The 23,668-nt window shown below is 35.6% G+C and overlaps 1 protein-coding gene across 1 annotated transcript in view; it reads right to left on the bottom strand.

The window, feature by feature from the left end:
• The window catches only part of LOC111061978 (laminin subunit alpha), a 125,417-nt gene that overhangs the window by 71,274 nt on the left and 30,475 nt on the right, over positions 1 to 23,668 (bottom strand). The window contains 10 exon segments of the mRNA XM_039431341.1: positions 1,055 to 1,212; positions 2,722 to 2,902; positions 6,718 to 6,870; positions 8,912 to 9,064; positions 9,066 to 9,236; positions 11,330 to 11,542; positions 12,397 to 12,672; positions 15,103 to 15,359; positions 16,736 to 16,894; positions 18,193 to 18,357. Of these exon segments, the coding sequence (XP_039287275.1) occupies positions 1,055 to 1,212; positions 2,722 to 2,902; positions 6,718 to 6,870; positions 8,912 to 9,064; positions 9,066 to 9,236; positions 11,330 to 11,542; positions 12,397 to 12,672; positions 15,103 to 15,359; positions 16,736 to 16,894; positions 18,193 to 18,357 (1,886 nt within the window).

Raw genomic sequence — 23,668 nt, 5'->3', positions numbered from 1 at the left:
TCTCCCCGTAAACGATGGTGGAGTAAACGGTCAAAGACATCGCTATTTTCTGCGATTCCACTGTTTCGCGCCAGTGTTGCAAACCGTACGATAATTATTTCGTTTGCAATTTGTTATTGATAATTATTTATTATTATTTCTGGAAATACTTGTGAAAATAATTAAGAACTGAAAATTTAGTGAAGTGAAAAACTTCAAGGCTTATCCTATTTCGGACCAAGTGTAGCCTTATCTAAATTTGGAAGAGGAATAGCACAAGGTTGCCTAATTTTTCTCTCCCTGTCATTTTTGATGATGTACTTGTTATATGAATCAATAAACAATTTTATTTCAATTTTTAAAATTAATTCTAATTATTGAGGGCCAGTTTCCGAGCTTGAGATTTAGCCAAGCTCTAGACTTTTCAACTCTAGGATTTTTAATAGTAAGCTTATCTTATACTAGACTAGAATGTATCTTGCTCGATAAATAATCATACAAAATGAAACATTATCTTTTATGTGGGGGAGGGGGGTGCAGGTTTCATTAAAACTTTTAACTGAATTGTTCCTGGAGATGACAGAGCCAAAAAGTCACGTCTCGCCCCTGATGATGTGGAAAAAGTATATTATAGGATAAATAATATAAAGATGTGTTTTGGATACAGTATTCAATGTACAATTTGCAATTCTTAACATCGATGGATATAACCATAGAGGAAAGATAGCATAAAGAGATATCTCTCATAGTAAGATATTCTCTTTGCTATAATGTAAGGGTGCTTGCAAAACCACCCTAACTCAAGCAGCACCTTGTTGATGCTATTTGAATAAGTGAACAAAAGTAACATGGTTGTAGTAAAGGAGAAATATTACCGGCATGTTACAAAAATGTAAATGTTACAAGTAAAAACGTTATTGTGAATGAGAATGATTCCCATGAGGACAATGTTTAATAAGTAAATGTAGTTCAATTACACGATTGCAGTAGGCTCAACGAATTTTACAAGGAAAAATGTTATTATGAATGAATATAATTCTCATGATGACAATGTTTGATAATAGAATGTAATTACCTTCATAGTGAGCATATAGTTTTCAGTCAGTGAGAATATTTTGTTGCCATCGTCTTGCCTTATGACAGCTCTGCATCCACTGGTGCTCGGACAATAGGGCACCTGCAATTTGGCTTCATAAAACTGTCCGTTTTGTAGAAGGACGTCCATGTCGAATTCTACAATAAATAACAAGAGATTATAGCTGAAACTTAAGTTATATATTATAGAGTTTTCAGAGTACAGGTATAATGTCAGGAATAATAATAAATAATAAAAATAAAAATATCGAGTGACCTGGCTGGCTCAGGTCTGGTGTCAGAGTTTTCAGGTCGCAACTGATCAATTTCAGGGCCTCTGACATGACCTAACAACTGCTTTTTAGGCAGCCGGTACCGACGACTTAACGTGTCCATCCGAAACACGGGAGTGGCCCGAGATATATATTTTGCCCGGGTCGGGATTTGATCCCGGGCCTCTGAATCATAAAGCCAGCATCTGATCCACTCGACTACGGCCACTCCTAATAATAAATAATAATACTCGGGTGATGCTCACATAAGCTCTTAGGCCTGTGTGTGGGTAATGAGTGAGAGAGATGATGATGAAAGATGACTACTTTTTAGGTAGTAGGGACCGACGGCTTATCGTCTCCTCCAAAAGACGATAGGCATGGATAATAAGAGCAATGAAGAATTATTTAGGGAGTGTCTCGATTAGACCAGGTTTCGTTTAAACCAGGTCCTATTCTACAATGAAAACCTGGTCTGAACCCACACCTCGGCTAAACAAGACTGAATGCTTCGATTAACCCAGTATTTAGACTAAACCAGATGGTCTAAACGAAACCTGGTCTAATCGAGACACAGGCCAGGTCTGATCGAGACATGGACTGAACACCTAGACTAATCGAAATGAATAAATGAATTTATTTCCTCCTCAAATTACAAATTACAAAAGTAGAAATTAAATAGTATCTTGGAAATTATACTGATCACATATCCAGTTGTGTGATCAGATAATCAAAGTATAATTAACAAGGTAAAAACATTATCAACTTTAATAATAAATAATAAAAATAAACTAGTATGAAAAATCGAGCACCTGGACTAATCGAAATACACCCATTATATAGGCTAATATAAGAATAAATTATACAGGGCTATTGCACAGGCAATGTGGAACGTTAAGGACCGACTCCAAGAATGCATCGCTGGATAAGGAGGGCATTTCATAGATGTGATTTTCTAAAACTTACCTAACTATTTTCCCTGTTAATATACTTCGCATTGTAGCTTCTATTGCGCTTTATTTCAATACATTTAAAATTGACAGATTTCCAAGTATTTTAAGGCATCACGATCCAACGTGGCGCAGGAGATAATAGATTAGAGGAAATGTGCCTCTCATCAAAACTATAAGGTAATAGTTTTCCATTTAAACTATAAACTATAGTAAAGATAAAAAATAAATTAATGTCCAATTATTTCTCATTTTGGAGACGAAGTTGAACTAGCTATAATAATATCGAGTGACCTGGCTGGCTCAGGTCTGGTGTCAGAGGTGTCAGGTCGCAGCTCTCAGGTCTCATTTTGGAGAAGAAATTGGCCTAGCTAGAACCATATTTTATCCAATTCATAAGCACCTGTTTTGATTCTCCAGTGAAGGGTCAATGAATTTTCATTTACCTGGGAAATGCGGTTGATAGTAATGTACCACGAATACATAATGGCCTGGGAAAGGTACTTTTCCTTTGACATCAACCATGGGATCAGCGTGGTCCAAATAGATCAGACCTGTTGACTTGTCGTGGATTCCAGGCGGCAATACACTTGATGTACGTTCTTCATTGCCCAATTCAAATTCAATCTGGAAAATATATTAAACATTAATATTCAAGAATCTATTTAAGATCCATTCTAGATCTTGGAATTATATTGAGAGCATTCGCGTATGATTTCAAGACACATTAACCAAGGCTCCATATTTCGTTTTAGAACTATTTTTCACGACGATTATTTACTAGCAGTTCGTCATGGAAGGTGAAATAGATGAGCTCAATATTTCACTTAGGCCCATTTCACACCAAATCTGGGCCAAGCCGGGCCGAGCCGAGCGGAATCGGCCGGAGGCGGATCGGCCGAGCGGAATCTGCCTGCGTTCGCACTGAAGCCGATTCACTCAGTAGGTTTACTAGCCTTGTAGTGAGAAGATCGAACTAAACTGAAAGGAGGCAGAATCCGGTTGGCCGGAAACGCTCGAGTTGGGCGTCAAGCCGACTGCACAAATCCGCTCGGCTCGGCCCGGCGTTGATTTGAATGCTCCCGACTAAATTATATTGCTTCCCGACTAAATAACATTTCGAGTCTGGGTGATGATTTAAACATGACAGGTGACACTAATACAGCTGCCGAAGAATTAAATAATAGTTTTACACGCTCAAATACCCATCTACATTTTTTAGTGAACAGGTCAATAAGTCCGCAGGTGAAATAAAATCAGACACTGGTAGTACGGGGTCACCCTTCCTTTTTTATTTAAACATCCAGGGAATTGTTAAAAAAATTGATGAGCTTAATGTGTTACTTCCTGATCTTAAAATTCCTCCAGTAGTGGCTCTCACTGAGCACTGGCTGTCATCCTGTGACACCAGTTTACTGAACAATCTCAAACACTATAAGCCTGCCTCTGTCTATTGTCGTTCTAATAAGGGAAGAGGAGGAGCTTGTATACTTTTAAAAAAGATCTGAATTACAGGATTAGAGAGGATATTGTGGGGTTGTCAATTGAAAGTGTATTTGAGTGTGCAGCGGTTGAGTTCAGTGTCTCAATGGAGGGTGGAGATAAGACAATTTTGGTAGTGTCGGTTTATAGAGCCCCAGATAGTTGTTTTGAAGATTTTTTCAATATTTATGACAAGCTCTTATGTCTGCTTAAACGAGATTATAGGAGAAAAGTTATATTTCTATGTGGTGATTATAATATTGATCTTCTTAAGAGGAACTCTAATAGCAGTACTTTCCGGAATATCACTGAATCCAGCTGTTTTTCATTTATCTTTGACAGGCCAACTAGAATAACCTCATTGTCTTCAACCTGCATTGACAATATTGTGACCAATTATAATGTGGATAGTATTCTTGCACAGATTTTTGACCCAGGATTATCAGACCACGAAGCCCTAACAATAGAATTAGCCAATAATCCCAACGTTGAACACAATAATAGTTGCAGATTAGGAAGATGTATTAATGAAGAGTCCTTGAAATTCTTTTGTGACACATTGAGCTCTGTGGATTGGTCCCTATGTATGACTAATGATGGTGGTGAGAAATTATTTAATACTTTTCACTCATTGTTTTACAATTGTTTCTCCAGTTGCTTCCCCCTGAGAAAGTTTAAGGTTACAGAGAATGATTCGGTGAAAAACTGGTTAACCACTGGTATCAAGATTTCGTGTAGAAGGAAAAGAGAGTGTCACATTGAGAGTAAGACTAACAGACATCCTGAATTTCTGTCCTATTTTGCCAAATATAAGAAAACTTTAAAGAAGACAATACTACTAGCTAAGCAAAAAACCAATGAAATGTTCATTGCACAGTCCAACAATATTAATAGAGGCACTTGGACAATCGTCAGAAATGAACTGGGGCTATTAAATAGGGATGAGCAGAAGATAGAGTTGACTACAGCTGACAATAGGAGGTACTCTAATCCACAATGCATAGCTTCCTTGTTCAATGAGTATTTTGTTGAATGTGCATCTGAAATGTCCGGCTCTGCTAGAACATGTGAGAGCAGAGAGTACCTCAAGCAAATAAATAGGCAGTATCCTCCTTACAAGTTCAGAAGTGTCTCAATAAGTGTAGTTAGGAAAGCCATAAATAGCTTGAAAAATTCTGGCTCAACTGGGTGGGACGAGATTTCATCACGAGTGATAAAGAAGGTTAGTCCCATTATCTTGGAGCCTCTAACATTTATTATTAATAGGTGTTTGCAGGAAGGAATCTTTCCCCAAAAATTAAAGTATGCTCTGATCAAACCAATTCACAAGAAGGGAGATAGGAAGGATCTTAAAAATTATCGACCAATTGCCCTTTTAACTGTATTCTCCAAGATATTTGAGAAGATTGTGTTTGAGCAGATGATGGTTCACTTAGATGAGAATAAAATTTTTCATAACAAACAATTGGATTCAGGAGGGGATTGTCAACTAAGTCTGCTATATTTGAAGTTTTATCAGATGTGTTGGATGCTCTGGATGGATCGCGGAAGGCTTTAGGGCTTTTCTGCGATTTATCCAGGGCGTTTGATATGGTGGACCATGAGCTGTTGTTGAATAAGCTTGGATTCTATGGATTTGTTGGTAGTGCAGGGAAATTTTTCGTGTCCTATTTGGAAAATAGATATCAGTCAGTTAAATTGAGTAATGGGAGTTCACTCGTATTTTCAGCATGGGAAAGAGTAAAGCAAGGTGTGCCACAGGGCTCTGCGCTTGGACCGACTCTTTTCAATTTATTCATAAACGACCTGCCAAATAATGTAGATGGCAAGCTCATTTTATATGCTGACGATACAACGGTTCTGGTTACTGGTAAGGATGATAGCGAAGTTATGATTAGGGCTGAAACGGCTATGCATCAACTCAACAATTGGTTTGGTCATAATGCATTGAAGTTGAATATGACTAAATCCAACTATATCAGGTTTGCCGTGACGGGACATCGTGCTGAACCTTCAAACCTGAATGCTTCAAATGGGAGGGAGTGCTTGTCTGTTGAAGTGACTAGTTTTCTTGGAGTGAATTGCAAAAAAATATGAAATGGGATAAACACTTGGAAAAACTTATAAAACAGCTCTATCATGCACTTTTTGCACTGAGAACTGTGAGGACTGCATCCACTATAAAGACAGCTCAGAAGGTGTATCATGGATATTTTTTAGCCCTAATACGCTACAGCATCTTCTTTTGGGGGAATAGTAAAAATAATTTATATAAAATATTTAAGATGCAAAAGAAAGCTGTTCGTGTTTTGGAGGGCTTGCGGCCATCCAATTCATGTAGGCCCATTTTTAGAAAATACAAGTTTCTCACGGTCCCAGCATTGCACTTCCTTGAGACTGTAAATTTTGTCTTCAGAAATTCAGAGAGATTTGAGGGAAATGTAGTTTGCCATGGCTATAGCACAAGAGCAAAGAGTTCAGCTGTATATCAGTACCCCGCTCACAGACTGACACTTTTGGAAAAAGGGCCATATTATTCGGGACTGAAGCTCTTCAATTGTCTACCTGAAAGAATACGGTTATGTGGTAGTCATAGGCTTTTCTTGTCTTCAATTACTTTATGTACTTGTGGAAGCGTGTCCCTATACAATGGAGGAATGTTGTGGTGCCTTCATACTTTGAGTTTATACAGATGGATACACTTTGCATAGAAAAATGTTCATGACATGTTACATGCCACTTGAGCTCTGCTCAGATTTGTGGCTTCACGTAACAAATGACAAAAAAAAAATCCTGCATAGTTAGCGCACACGCGGATTCGGCTCGGCTCGGCCAGGCTTTGGTGTGAAATGGGCCTTAGGGTATTCATTGGTTCAAGGCATGAGACAAAATCCATTAGTTTAAGATTTTGATTAGATAGAAAAACATGTTGATGGACTGGAATGAGAAAAGAGAATTACCTTTTTAGATTCGGGTGGGAATCGATAGGATGACTCAATACACTTCCCATCCAGCTGCACGCAAGCCGGTTTCGGTTGAATGAAGTCCAACGACCACTTCTCCACAGGAATGGCGACAACCGACTCAATTCCTACGGTTGATGGACTGCCTCCCTGAAAATAAACATCACAAATCGAAGATTAATTTTTAAAATTTGGAAAATAGAAATTGAGTTGAAGAGCTCTATTGTTAATAATGTCTAGTTTACTAGGAAGCTTCAAACATCAACATAATAATTCACGCAGATTATTATTGATAAAGTTTTTTAATATGGCTACTTGAACTGTTTAATTATCATAGAAATCACTAGTACCCTCTTTATACTTGGTATTACTATTGGTTTGAATATCAAAATCGTAGATACCTACAGAAAGTGTAGTATATTTGGTGCAAGGCAAATATAACACCATCAAATGTTGCACTAACTTTCTTCAATGAATTGGAGATTAAAATACTCTACTTGAAACTGCTCATACACTGGATATACACTACCCGGAATAGCACGACTTGCTATAGTAAGGTCCACGTTATAATGGCAGTGTACGATTGTCAATAGTGTTGTTATTCTTGTCTAACATGCAACAAAACAGATAGCGCTATCTCTCTCTAGCTTTGCAATGTTGCCAGTTGGCCAGAAATATTTTATTTCACTTTTGACAGTGACTGAACAGAAGTAGACAAGCAATCCTCAGCCGCCATGTTTTATTTTGATTTATAACAAAATGCTAAAGTAGAGGAGTCGTATAATCGATTTTAAATATATTTTTGAATGAATTAAATAATTTTGAGATATTACCTTATGAGAAACACAAATTATACTTGAAATGACACTTTAAACGTTTATAACTTTGAGACCATTGTAGACTCTGTCCATGCTTCAGTTTACCGGAATAGGTTAGGCCTACAATGGTACCGGCATAAATAATATTGAAAGGTTATTTCAGAATTTATCATTGAAATTATCTTATTATAGATAAGATTTATATTTTTTCAACTATTTTAAAAATAAATTGGAATAGAATACCTATCGAATATCTTAATTTCTTTTCAAATTAGCCGCCATTTCAGGTTTGTAAATCTGATCTCAGTTATGAAAGCAAAGTTTAGAATCAAATTATAAAAAAATATATTTAATTGATAAATATAATCAATTTTACATGAACTTGATTATTTTATCAAGGGAATTAAAATTAATATCAGATCAAATTTAATGGGATGAATTGAATAACAGCTGTGTACACTCAGTGGCAAAATGTAGTCAATTTGGCAACGTTGTTCTCGTATCTTTCTTCACTGCCATTATAACGTGGACCTCACTATACATAGTGCTTGTCTAGTGTGTGAGCAGCCTTGAAAACTTTATTGAATATCTCAATTAAAAAACACTTCTACAGTGTAGCATCGACCTTACCTTGCTCAGCATCCAATTATAATCGGTATTATCAATAATGTCTATTTACTTTAATAGTTCATGTTTGATTATACTCCAGACATCTAGCTTCTAGCCTGGATTCTCTCCCATTATCATTGATTAGCCTTAATGAGTGAGATTCACATTATTTTAAAGCCAGCATCTGAGTAACATTGTTTTGCTATTCTTGCCTGTCATTGGACAAAGCAGACTCCACAATTATATCTGCACCGCTGTCAAATCGTTTGTGGGCTATGAATAAATATAATCAACTACTGGAAAGTACAATATTCAAATAAAATTCAATTCAACTATTTTTATTTCGAGTATTTTGATCTTGAATCTCACTATATACACGTATATTTGCATAAATACACACATGGAGACAACAGGTTAACCCTTACCCTTATGTGTATGTAATCAAACAATATAAACTCTTGCAATATACAAGCTCCTCATAGCATTCAAAAACTCAAAAACACAATTTTTGTAGTAATTATCCCATGATAAACATAAATTATTTCATACGAACAAACTACAATATCCAACTAATCAAATTTATCCCCATAAAATTGATGAAAATACAGATATTGTTCAAAAAGAAACAAATTACATTTCAGATGCAGGTACTTATCACAGAATAGTTTTGAGAAATCAACCATCTTTCCTTGAGAATGACTCTCATACAAAAAAAAAGAATGAAATCCTATTACAGAATAATTTGAAGAGATCCACCATCTCACCTTCAGAATGACACTAATCGAGTTAGTATCGAAGTTGAACACGCCGACTTTATCGCTACGATCTATGGCGACCTGACGACACACCGCCGTATAGGTGCAGGGATAGAGCACGAGGCGACCACGCTCCTGACTGCTCTGAGTCTTCACCTCCACGTCGAGACGAGTGGTTGCTGCCCTCTGGTGACGTCACGGACGGGTCGCCAGGTGACGTCACGTAGTTGACTAGCAGCACGTGCGGGCCGGGCCGTGTCACGCGCAGATCGAAGCGTAGTTCCGGTTGGTTGGCGCTCACGGCGGGGACACGGGATATGTTGGACGGTAATTGCTGGAAAATCGACGAGAAAAAGTTGAAAAATTGGTTGTAAGAAATATAAATTTCAGAATCAGTTTGATGAGAAAATGGGAAGTTAGTTGAAGAATACATCATTACAGTACGGGTCCTGTAGGTTTGGCGGAGGGTCACTAGACTACAATACTACCCGTTCAAAGACATCCAACATTTTTTGAAAATGTATCTTTCCATAAGCAACAGATGCTCTTTTGTATCTTCTCAAAAGCAACGTGTTGCATCCGAAAAGATACACAAGGAGCTTTTTGGAGTTACGTCCTTTTAGCACAACACAGCCTATCTGCTGACATTTCGTTCAACATGCTCTTTCCATTGTTGGTGATACGTTGCCACTCTCTCATTCATGAAGAATCTCTGTGTGTAGGGAGCTACCTTCAAGGAAGCTCTGTAGGAAGCTTCTTCCATCTAGGGATCTAGGGTCTCTGAAGCCTATTTTTTTGCAAAGTCGTGAATATTACCCCGCGAACCATATCTTGCCTTTATACCGTTTAGAATACACGGAGGCATACGCGTACGGAGGCACGGGACGCGTACTGTAAATTCTATACTATTAATAAAGAAAACAATATGAACCATACATGAGATAGGAAATACATGTTTGTCGCAACATAACTTCTGAACTACTGAACTGATTATCTTGAAGCTTTTCCATAGAGATTCTGAATTTTCCGAGGATGGTTTTATGTCTATTTCCGTTTTTATTAATAAATCAATTCTTAATTATTGATTTTTTCCACAGACCCTTGCAGAGCTCGGGTTACATCTTCTCAAATTGAATGATTATGAATCAAATAAGAATTATATTGGGCTGTAAGATCTTCCATGGCTGGAGTGCCTATAACACAGAATAGATACAGAATGGAAACTCGGCTAGTACCCTGGCACAAAAATCCGCCATCTTGTTAGAAAGTTCAGCATTGTAATAGCATAGATGGTAGGTTCGGATCACTTTACTGATCCTTTTAAAAACGTTTTAATATAGAATAACAAATTAAAAGACAACCAGTTTCGGATGCTTACTTAATGTAAAACGTTCTTTTCAATGTGTTATTTTATATTAAAAAGTTTTTAAAAGGGTACTATGGTATCAGCAACCAGGGGGACAAAGAAAACGAGGCCGACCACGCAAGAGATGGTTGGGCGACGTGGAGGCAGACCTTCAATCCTTGGGCGTGAGAAGGTGGAGACAGCGAGTACAGGACAGAGATAAATGATAATGATAATAATAGTTTCCACAAAACAAGAGAAGAACAAAATAAACAAACAGCTTGTGCAAGTGTAAGAAAATGATAATGAAATATACATAAAGGAAATTCATCACTTAAATGAAAAAAAGAGAAATAATAATACTGATAAATCTCCTTTTTTCACCTACACTAGAACTATAAATGAAAAAATGTGGAAATAGTCAACCATGCAAGTGATAAAAATCACGTCTGCTTGATGGAGTACAGTTAGAGAGCAATGCATTTAGACAAGGAACAAAACAGAGACAGAGAAAGCTGGCTGTTACTAATTCAACAAAGAATACATGGCAAATCAACCTAATATTATAATCACTACAGTCTATTATTCATCATGCATGACAAAAGAAAAACAAAAATATACTACTCACAAAAATGATATCGAATAAGAATAATGAGCCAGTCAATATAAAACTCAAACACTTTTCAGACATTATTCTACAAAAACTCAAACATTATTTGAACAGAATTTCATCAAAACATGTAATAGAATATAAATGAAAAAGAAAAAAACAGCAGTTTTGGCAATAATAGACCATTCATCATTCAAAAATTAAATCGTTGGGTTGTACATGGTTTCAAGATCCTCTCGGGTAAGGCTTAGTAGCCATGGAAAGGGCTTGTGGAGGAGGCCAAGGCACTTCAAGGGCCGTAGAGTCAATGAGTAGTAGTAGTATCATGGTATTATTTTAAAACTAACAAATTAAGTAGCACTGAAGATATACGTTTTTAAAAAACAATGCAAATCCATTGAATAATACATTTTATAGAAGCACTTCTCAACGCCAAATAAAGTTGATACGAAGGTAGAGCTGTGCAACATACCTTGACATTGTCGATGAACTCGTAAATGGGTCTCCTCTCGTCATCGTGGGCAGTGTACCCTCCCTCACCTCGTACCGTATCATAGTTGGATACGGTCGGGTACTGGAAATGTCTGCACAAACTGTCTCCTCCATCCACTGTGCACGGTTTCATCACATTCTTCGACAAAACTGATGCTTCATAGTATGCTGACGGCAACAAAACGAAATAATCCTGCAGAAGTACAGAAAAACAGAATTATTCATTTAAAACTCACATTCAACATTGTGGGTTAAATGGAAGAGGGGGCTTCTATTGCCTCAATTTCGCCCACATCACTTTTATTGTAAAGTGTAAATAAAAGTCATTTATCTATCTATCAACACTGGATATTTTAGTGCCGTTTGCACAGTGACAGTTTAAACTAAATTTCTTTGTAAACTGGATTAAGTCTATATCAAGTCTCGTTCATTATCATGTGATTCATTTTGAGTTTAAGCCCCCATCTATTTACAAAACAATATTCTCCAGGAAAATTGGCTTAAGAGAATGTGCCATTTCGTGGTGATATATCCCTTTCCAATTTGATATTTTACTAATTATGAATGAAAGTGGAGAAGTAAGTTGAATGTAATTTTTTTCTAATACTCAATTGATAGGTGGATAGGTAACAAATAGATTCTTTCTATATATAATATTATCTTCAATTCTACAAACTAGATTGAACTGGTAAAAAGTGATAATCTGATTGTATGGTAGGAGATTTTGTGGTATTTCTCCATAATAGAAAGAAAAAAGACAACAAAAAGTGTCGAAAAAATCGAAAAGACAACGATTTTTGAACAAAAATACTTATAATGATTGATCATGAAAATGATAATGATTTTTTCAACAAGTATAGAGAAGTATTGACAATTTCCGTGTCTTTTTATTTTTCATTGTAAAAAGACCATCAGTTGAAAATGTATGAGATATGTTCTCAGAGACTCGAGTATCAAATAAAATTCTTAATAAGGAAATTGGTAATTTTAACCACAGTAGTAAGAAATGGATAAAATAAGTTCCCAGGATTGTTGAAAGCAACTCACCAAAAGTAGATTTTTCTCACTCTTGATAGACACGGTCCATGTGCCAGGGTTCATGACGAGGGGCGAGGGAATACCACCGGACGCCCCCGAAACAGTCACGAAAGTCGGTTTCTGGCTGGGTTTGAACGAAACCAGGAAATTCTGCTCAGCGTCGCCGGGGTTTTCCGGTGTGATTATTATTTTACCCACAACCGGTTCGGGATTGAGGTTGACGTACCGCAGTACCATACGGTAGACGGACGGTTTATGGATGGTTATGTCTTGGTTGATTTCATCCTGTAATTAGATTGAATAGAAAAAAATTAATGATAACGAATTAATAATATGAATAAATGTTAATAGCCTAAAATATCTAGCAGTCTCAATTTATAATATAAGAAGGAAGGTCTATTTAAGAAGGCTACTCTAGTCTAGGCTATGTAGGTCTAGACTAAAATACAATAATTAACCATGTCTACATGTGGGAGATTATATTTCTATTCAATTTCATTTCATTTATCCATAGACAATAGATACAATGCAGGTAAAACAACAGGCATTCGCCCAAAACTGCTTTAAACCTTAATTTGGAATACACAGTCTAGAGGTTATGTAAATGATAGCTTAATTCACACATTATTTTGAGTCCAAAAATGTATGTACTACAATAATTTTCATTCAAATAAGCAGAAATATGATCAACCCTAAGCTACATAGTTCATATTATTTTTTTGAGAACTAATGGACAGAAAACGTCCATATTCAGTACAGAGAATCAGCTAGGGGCTGGAAATATTTGTTGAGAGGACTTCAAGAGTTCGCAGATCAACAGATTCAACAGATCGCACAAATCAGTTTTTCCAGCGTTCTCTCAGTCAACTGGAGATTGAATCGAGCCTGAAAGTCTGTACTGCCTGTTTGAAGGAAGCAAGTAAGCTAAAATGAAAAATTCATTTTTCTTGTCACACAATTGGTACTCTTATTTTTGAATGATTCAACTGGGGTCCTAGATGGATAAGACGAATAAAATAAGCCTACAAGCTATAGTGAAGTTCAAGTTATAATGACAGTATTTGATCAAAATTGGTGTTGCTATCCTTGTCTAGCACTCGACAAAGCAGATAGCACTATTTATCTCTTTTCTGTATAGGGCTACTTTTAATAGAAATAGAAAGAAAAATAAAATCTCAGTACCCTTTAGAATTATTTAATCACAACATGTTTCGGACATTGATGCCATTTTCACTTGAAATTTTATTTTTCTTTCTATTTCAGATAGCACTATTATCTTTTTCTACTTCTGTAACGTTGCTAGAAAGTTTTTTAAACTTAGAAGCATAATTAATTAACTGATTCAATCTCAATTGTGAAAATGTATATCTTAGGCCCGGTTGCACAACAGCCCGTTAAATTTTAACCGTGATTAATTTCACGAGAACCAATCACAGAAAGCATTTTTGAAAAGACGGCTTCTCTGATTGGTTCTCGTGGAATTAATCACGGTTAAAATTTAACCGGCTGTTGTGCAACCGGCACTTAATCATTGAAAAATATGTATTCTTGACGAATAAAATATAATTAATCATTTTTTAAACAAGAATGAACAGTTAATATTACATCAAATATACCGGTATCAGCTATCCTCTCTAGAAGGAAGTGGCAATGCAGAGAATCGGCAATATTTTTATTTCTCCACTGCCATTATAACGTGGACCTCAATATAGCTAGTAACTATATAAATATAATTTGAAGATTAAAATAAATAAACAATGAATAATAAATATACAAACAGATGAAAGTTGAATAAATGAGTAAATATTCAGTATACCTTTTTATTTCTCCACTGTCATCATAACGTGGACCTCACTATAGCTAGTAATATCATATAAATGAGTTTTTAAAAAATAAATAATAAACGTTTTATAGATAAATATACAAACAAATAAAATAAGTTAAATAAATGAATAAATATACAGTATACCTTTTTATTTCTCCACTGCCATCATAACGTGGACCTCACTATAGCTAGTAAATATCATATAAATGAGTTTTTGAAAATAAAAAATAAACGTTGTATAAATTAAATACAAACAAATAATAAGTTAAATAAATGAATAAATATACAGTATACCTTTTTATTTCTCCACTGCCATCATAACGTGGACCTCACTATAGCTAGTAATATCAATAAATGAGTTTTTAAAAAATAAATAAATAAACGTTTTATAGATAAATATACAAACAAATAAAATAAGTTAAATAAATGAATAATATACAGTATACCTTTTTATTTCTCCACTGCCATCATAACGTGGACCTCACTATAGCTAGTAAATATCATATAAATGAGTTTTTGAAAATAAATAAATAAACGTGTATAAATTAATATACAAACAAATAAAATAAGTTAAATAAATGAATAAATATACAGTATACCTTTTTATTTCTCCACTTCTATCATAACGTGGACCTCACTATAGCTAGTAAATATACAAATAGATTTAAAAAATAAATGAACCATTGAATAAATAAATATATAAACAAATGAAATAAGTTGAATAAATGAGTAAATATACAGTATACCTTTTTATTTCTCCACTGCCATCATAACGTGGACCTCACTATAGCTAGTAAATATAGATAAATTAAAAAATAAATAAACCATTGAATAAATAAATATATAAACAAATGAAATAAGTTAAATAAATGAGTAAATATTCAGTATACCTGCAAGTAAGAGAAGACCGCATACCCCTTCCACGAGTAGTCAGGGAAGAGGGTCTCATTGAAGCCATAGCGAATGGAGGAGCCGGCCGGATTGATGCCAGCCTCGACTTCGTATAGATTGTGATACAAAGTGGGGAAGAAGTGCGCCACTAGCGGCTCATTGCAGGTGCGACCTGCGATCCTAGGCTGGCACGGACACTGCCCCGTCAGGCTGTCACAAATGCGGTTCACTGAACCTCCTATGTCACAGCTGCATTCTAAAAACACGACACATTGAGAATTATTAGGATAAATGATAATAATGAACTTGATAGTTGAATGTTTTATGAATTTTTGACATTAAAATAACAAATTGCAGACTATATGATATGTGAAAATATTCACTCACTGAATGAAGCATGCTTTTGAATCATGTCAAGTTGACAATGAATCCGATTCAAAAGCATGCTTCAGTCAGTGAGTAAAAATTTCATATTTTTCACAAATAATATTGTCTGCAAGTCGTTATTTTAGTGTCAAAACTTGATATAACATATAGCAGTTCATAATGAATAGAAATTCAAGGCATGAATGTTTCCTTAAGTTTCGAGAGTAGGCAACAATCAACCCCAAAAAAGTAATTCAGACAAAGCATTTAAAGTCCAGTCATTGGGCTTTCTGTTGAATCAATTTACAGGGAAAAAATATATTTACAATTTAATAGAACCTGGAAGTCCTTCGATGAAGCTATGATACAATTATATATTATGTGGTCTACATTCAAAATTATATCACAGAAAAAAAATAATGATATCCATACTAACACTGACACTAATGAATACGAATATAGGAATATTTAATCTCTGCTTATATTTTTCTGGACTATTAACGATTTTATAAATATATTTATAGTTGCCACAATATAGCGGAAAAGACTCCCAAACATTAGACAATTGAAACGTTCATTGCTGCACTACCCCAGACTGGTGTAAGGAGGCCTTTTATCTATATTCCAAGAAATGAATTGAATCTTGGGTTCCAAAATTTTAATACATTGAATAATAATCTGAATTCAGAATACACAACATTTAAATTACATAAAACGTAAGGGAGAATAAAGCTGATTAACTTTGAAATGCTCAAAATGAGTCTAAAAATTTTAAAAGCAAGTTCCGAATGAGAGGAAGTTTACACTTACAGATATTTTCAAAAAGTAATAACACTGATTAGTAACATACAATAGTAAGTAATAATAAGTACAAACAATAATAAGAGATAATAATTATTAGTAATAATAAGTACGATAATCAGTAATATACACGACATGATTTCAACAGTTGCAATAAGAGTCAATAATACAGTAATATATTAATGTATAGTTGTTTTCTAATCATTTTCCTGGGTCTTTTTTCATAAAACTACAGTGATTACGTATTTAAATATTGATAAACTGAATGGTGTCTTGTCCCGATAAGTTCGTATGAATGGAGTTCAACTGTTTATTGACATCATTGAAAATAATACTGTATTACTATCATTATAATGAAGATGGTCAGTTTCTCTTCCCTAGCTAGGTATTGATATGCTACTGCAATAGAATAAATTTTAAAATGCTGAAAATTATGTGCAGGTACCTTGTCTACCAATTGCCTACCTTTACATCCGAACAGATTATCTTCCTCTAGACTGTAGAATCCATCAGCGCACTTATCACACCGGCGTGACGTCACCGAAGGCTTACAAACACACTGCCCTGTCTTGCCATCACACACGTTAATCTCTCCCATCACTCCGGGCTTGTGACAGTCACAGTCTGAAAATAAGCATTACCTACATTAAGAAGTTGAACAACAAAATTAAGCATATTGAACTTGAGGTGAACTTCAAGCTACTGTAAAGACAGACTCCGGGCTTATAGTGATATCGTATATCTAAGGGTAACCGTTCACTGGAACCGTATTTAACCAATCCATTCGGCCGTTGGATCGGACGAATCTGCCGGCCGTTAATTCGGCCGAATATGGTCGTCCATTGGAACCGTTTACGTCAGTCTAGTTCAGAAATTGGGTGGTTGCCAATTACTGAATTAACTACTATCATAGCCACCAAAATGTTTCCTAAACAATGATTATATTGAGATTTTGAAAATTGAATAAACAAATATCCACTAAATTAGTTACCGTATTCATTACAAAAATTTTACCTTCAGATCCTATTTGTTCAGCAATCTTTATCCACAGTTTCCTATGAACATCACGACGATGATATATTTTGTCTCGCATATCCCACAATGGAACATGCTCTTGAACCAAACTTATCAACTATTCATTGTCCATAGTTACAACTTTATAAAACAGAACTTAAAAAAAAACAAGACTGTGAAACAATTTTAGGTTAGGAACACTTTGTTGTCTCAGCTCGACTAGTTAGTTCCGGCCGGATAGAGCCGGAAAATCCCATTCAATTCGGACCGAAAAATTGATCGGCCGGAGACGGCCGTATGAACCTGTTGCAATGGATGAGCATCTATTTCTTTTTTTGTTAGGGGTTGCGTTCGGTAGTTTTCCGCCGATGCTAGTTCGAACGAAAACGGTTCTAGTGGACGGCCCACCTAAAGATGGGTTTTCGTTTGTGCGTAAATGCCGTCGTCGACCACGACAAGGTGAGGATCTCAGATTGGGTACATTTTAATTTGTCTTAATAACCAAAAAGATTATGTTTTAATGGGGAAGGTTGAGTTTATACTTTTTTATACTTTTAAATGGCAATATGTTGATATTATTAGAAGTGTTTTGATTCTTGAATAATAAACACAAATAATGAAAAGTTATTTGATCAGCTGCTTTAGCATACTTGGAATTTGGACAATTTATTAATGTCAACAATGCTTGTCGTCGTCGACTGCGGAAGTTTACGCACAAACGAAAATGCACCTTAAGGGTTCCTATCTCCAAGTTATACCAACCATTAAACCCGTGTAATTAATGTATGGTCGCATTTATTATAATGTTTAATCATCATTAACAACATTATAATTATATTCAATATACTTCTAACAGTGTTTTGAAATGAAAAATAAATTTGTATGAAAAAATGGAAGGACACACTTACCATCACATCCATTGGGATTGTTAGAGTTGAGATTCCAGTAGAGCGGTCTACATTGGTCGCATACTCGCCCGTGCACCCTCGGTTTACACTGGCACAGTTCTCCCAGAGGCAGGGTGCCACACCCACCGAACGTCTCCAGTACTCCGGCAGGGTTGCAGTTGCATTCTGAAATCATCACAATTTTATATTAGATTGGATTCAGTTTCTTAATTGACAACATTCTTTTAATCAATCAAAACTAAAATACCGTACTATGGCCCGGTTTCCAGGACATCTATCAAATCTATAGGTTCAATGTTCCATTAATTTAAGCTAGAACTGAACTGTTTATTAACCAAAATGTTAGGTTGCAGTCAAATTACAGAAAAAAATGTTCCATTAAATTTAATAAAATGTGCTATAGTGAGGTCCACGTTATAATATCAGCATTAACATTGGTGTTGTTATCCTTGTTCATTATTCAACGAAGCAGATAGCGCTATCCTTTTTGCAGCTCCGCAATGTTGCCAGATCTTTTTTAACAAGTTAGAAATATAATTAACAAAATATTTGATCTCAATCATGAAAGTTTATTATTAATAATTGAAAAGTTTATTTTTTCGACGATTAAAATATAATTGATTATTTCAAACAAGAATGAACAGTTTATATCACATCAAATACACTGGTATCAACTATCTTCTATAGAAGTCAGTGGCAAGGTGGAGAATCGGCAACACTGTTCGCCTATCTTTCTCTACTGCCATAATAACGTGAACCTCACTATGAAAACCAGCCCTAACTATATATTTATTTCACATTATTAAATTATAAATTTTAATTTATTGTAGTCTGCATTGTGATCAACTATAGACTGCTTACTGAATTAGCATTGTTTCAATGAGATTATTTTGTAATTTATTATTTTATTTTATAATTGTTTCAATTGATTTTATTCATATGAAATGCTGAATTTGCTGTCAATCTCACATACATCAAACCATATCTAGTTGGAGATCCAAATCTTGAATGGCTTGAATTTTGCAAATGAATGAAATTTATTTTTTGTGATATGTTATGCATTGTTGGATGTACTGAATTTCATAAAATGTGGAATAGTAATCGGTGATTTCAAATCATCTCTTCCCACTATAAAATTATTAAACTTGTATCCCTTACCTTCACAGATAGGGAAATTGTAGAGCCCTTCCTTGCACTTGTCACACCGCTGTCCGTCGAAATTCGAAGCACACTGCCAAACGCCTTCATTGTCACATGAAACTCCAATCGATCCATGACTGTCACAGTTACAAGCTGCAACATAAATCATAGAGAATAATAATTATTAATAACTAGTAGTTCTGCGAACAGTATACCTCGCTTATGAAAACAACTTTCATCTAATGAGAAGGGCTAGTACAGTAAGTACAGTATATTGTGAAGATTTAGCCATGTCATCTATTATTTTCTCCATTGAAAGTGCAAGAGACATTGTTTGCAGGGACACCGGACTTATCAAGGAGGTACCTTTATATCACCTCCATATTTACAATATAAACATATATTACAACTTTTCTAATAATTAATTATAAGAAATCGGTCAACTGACGGAAAATGTAATATGCAGTAGGCAATGTAGACTATAAATCGTCTCACAGACGATAGTGAGACGGAAATGATTCTAAATAACATGGGTTTGTTGGTAACAATGACAGAAGGTTGCTAATAATGTTTTTCATGAAAAGTGGATTCAATGTTATGGCGGCTTGTTATGCCTATGCAGAATGCTTATGCTCACAAGTCGGTTTCCCATCTCATACTAAAGTGAAAACAAGAGGTAACCACAAATTAGAAGAAATTCTTTCTTCTTTCTTCTCTGTGAGATAACTAAGCTGTGATGTCTCCGGCCGGTTCGGTAGGTCTAGAAACTATTCATCTATGAAACAGGGAAATATCGTGTTGAAAAGGGAAGAAGAAATGGGTGCAATCAAGTGAGAATTTTTCTTCAATTAATAAATACAGTACGATTTGGAGCGGCTTAGACGTTTCAAGGTTCACCGCTGACAACTCTTGTCCTCTATCGATAGCATTCCAACGATACCATTCATTCAATACAGCACATTTTAGAGCAGCTCAATTTATATTCAATTTATATAAAAACCGGAGGTCTTATCAAAAATCGTTACACATACGTTTCTGCGCCTTGTTTCAAAAAACTTGTATACCAAATTTCATCCAAATCGGACAATAACTGCGACTGTAACTGCGTTACAAACAAACAAACAGACAAAAGCCGATCGAGTCGAAACTAAGACCTCAGCTTCGCTTCGGTCAATTATTAACTGTAATTGATTTTGAAATCATATCCAATTTATTATAATTGAATTGGAAGATTGAAGCAAATCTACCCTACAACGTTTCCTATTTTGAAATCGAGATCATTCTTCGGTAGACTTCTGTTAAACGTAAATCATATGAAATAATGTCATTGATTTTGAAATCATCCAATTTATTGTAAATAAAATGAAAATCAAATCTACCCTATAACGTTTTCTGTGTAGACTTGAATCATTCTCTGGTAGATTTCTGCTGAACGCTTGCCTTTTGCTTGAAACAACTAAAAACACTTGGCGGAAGACTCAAGTGAGGCGGCCATGTTAGGCCTACTGGGTATATTAGACTGGCCACTAACGGTAGGACAGGCATGATAGACATGTGTATACATACACATGTCGTCATATTGTTGTGTCATTACAGTAAAAGGCTTCGGGCAAACATTTTGAGGCTAGGTATTTGTATCTTCGATTTTTTTGCTGCTTTCCTCGCTCCTCTATTTGTGGTAAAATTATTTTTCTATCATTATAGTTTGTTATTTTCCAGAGGTTTATTTATTGGGATTGGTTGTTTATTTAATGTTAAAAGTCTCTCGCTGATAACAAAAGATGCATGATGAGCATGTGTGTGTGCATGATAAACAAGATGAGATGACAAGCTGTTCAGTTCTTCTATGAAAATCGCCAACCGCTGTGTCTGATGATCGGAGGATGAAAATTGACCCTCGTAATATCTTAAGGTGCCTACAGACTTACGCTCTGCTCCGCTCACCCGAGTCACTCGAGCTGATCGATTGATAATCGCAGGTGGAGCAAGAGTGGAACGTGAAGGTGCGTTCAGATTTACGCGCCGCGAACATGAGCAATTCACTTTTAATCAGCTGATGCCAAGCTTTTTATATCTATATCTTATACCGTTTCTGTAAAAATACAGATATAGTCAGCTGATTAAAAGTGAATTGCTCATGTTCGCGGCGCGCATATCTGTATGCACCTTTAAAAGAGCGTGTAACAGAGCTCGAGCTTGGCAAGTTCCTAGGGCGAACTAACCAATAGTTACGCAAGCGCGGTTAACATTTTTGTTGGATCAGTTACGAAAATTACGATCTCTGTGTTAGCATATAAAATTATCAAAATTAATAATATTTATTAAATCATTAAAATTGAATCATGTAAAATTATAAAAACATTTTTAATAATAGGTACCAGCATGTTAGAATTTAGAAGAAAGAAACCAAACACACAACCACGCCTTTCACCTTTCAAAACATTGACATACATAATCTTTTTTGTAATAAAACATCAACATAGATGCAACAAACATAATAATTATCATCAATTTATTATAGAAACATAATTGACCGAGCGAAGTGAGGTCTAAGATTCAAGTCGACGGTTTGGCATTTCTCTTAACGTTTAAATGTTTATATGTTGCGTATTTACGGCGAAACGCGGTAAAAGATTTCCATGAAATTTGACAGGTATGTTCCTTTTTTAATTGCGCGTCGACGTATATACAAGGTTTTTGGAAATTTTGTATTGCAAGGCTAATATAAAAGGAAAAAGGAGCCTCCTTCATACGCCAATATTAGAGTAAAAATCAGACTATAGAATTATTCATCATAATCAGCTGACAAGTGATTACACAGATTGTGTGGAGAAGCCAGTCTATTGCTGTATTTCCATAAGGTCTATAGTTTCAATCACGTACTAGTGAATGAGAATACTGTGTGAGGTCTACTGTTCACAGAACTACTTGTTAATAAACGTAATGTATGTAAATAAATAAATAAAAATAAAAAAAATAAAAAATAAATAATAGAAGTTTTTAATAAATAAAGGGTGCTACAAGTTTTATTTTGTTTTATTAATTTAAAAGCAGCCCATTTCAATAAGTGTTTTATGTAATGTATGTATTATGCTAACCAGAACCAGAAATCCTCTGGTCAGAAAATTTTATTTAGTTTTGTCACCCGATCAGCTGGATTGAACGTTTCACATTTGTGAGGTTGGGTTGTAGCAAAGTCAACAATACGACAAGCGTGCGATCATCCTTCGAACCTATTTCGCTCCTCCCTCGTACCGCCCTCGTACGGCCCTCGTACCACCATCGCACAGCAATCGCTCCGCCTCCGCTCTCTACTCGCACCGATCATGAACGTTACGCAATGGTTCTATAGAGGTTCGAAGGATGATCGCTCCGCTCTTTTCTCATTGTTGATTTCAAACCGACAGCATTCCGTAGCTAACAAGATGTCAACCGGTACGCATCAAGACGAAAGAAACGCTTTAATGGTGATGAGTGGTGCGGCACTCTTGATTGCAAGCCTAGCAAAACAGAAAAAACGTCGACGTTGGTGGCAGACAGAACTTTTCAAAAAAAGATCTGATCTCTCAAGGTGCATACAGACTTTCGTTCCGCTCCGCAACCGAACGTCACTCCAGCAGAGCGATTGATGATCGACCGGGGAGCAAGAGTGGTTCGACCGGGGAACGCGAGAAGATCTACCATCTTCCGTAAGTTCATGATCGGTGCGAGTAGAGAGCGGAGGCGGACCGATTGCTGTGCGATTGGTGGTACGTGGGCGGTACGAGGGAGGAGCGTGCTCGGTGCGGGTTGGAAGCACGAGTATGTGTACGCAGCTTAAATGATTTTAAAATCGCAAGAGATTAGCGGCCAATACAAAAATTTTTGTCGCTGTCTTCTTCGGACTTTGAAAATCTGCTGCAGAAAATTGGACCAATATTTCAAAACAGGATACTTTTTTTTCGCTCATCGATTTCTGCTAAAGACAGGTGACTATTTATTATAATATAACTTATTATGCAAATATATTTATATAGAATAAGAATACAGACATAGACATAACCTAGTTCCTTTTTCTCTATGACTACCAATACCCACTGTATTACTTATTATTTATTTTTCTGATATTGATTATTGAATTGAATATATTCTAATTATAATACTGAGTAATTCTGTAATAATAACAAATCTTTCCGTGTTGTAGCATTATAGCTATACTCTTTTTAGTCAATGTAGAATACGTAGTGTTTCACATTTCGCTACTAGGCTGCGCTACTATTGCACTTCCATCGTTCAGCGGGTGTTTTGAAAATTCTATTACGTTATGCTTATCGTAGTATAACAGTCGTAGCAACGC

The sequence above is a fragment of the Nilaparvata lugens genome, chromosome 6 (genome assembly GCF_014356525.2).
Source record: "Nilaparvata lugens isolate BPH chromosome 6, ASM1435652v1, whole genome shotgun sequence".
Lineage (NCBI taxonomy): Eukaryota > Metazoa > Arthropoda > Insecta > Hemiptera > Delphacidae > Nilaparvata > Nilaparvata lugens.
Note: the sequence above shows the minus strand (reverse complement) of the source record. Positions and strands in the feature narration are given on the sequence as shown.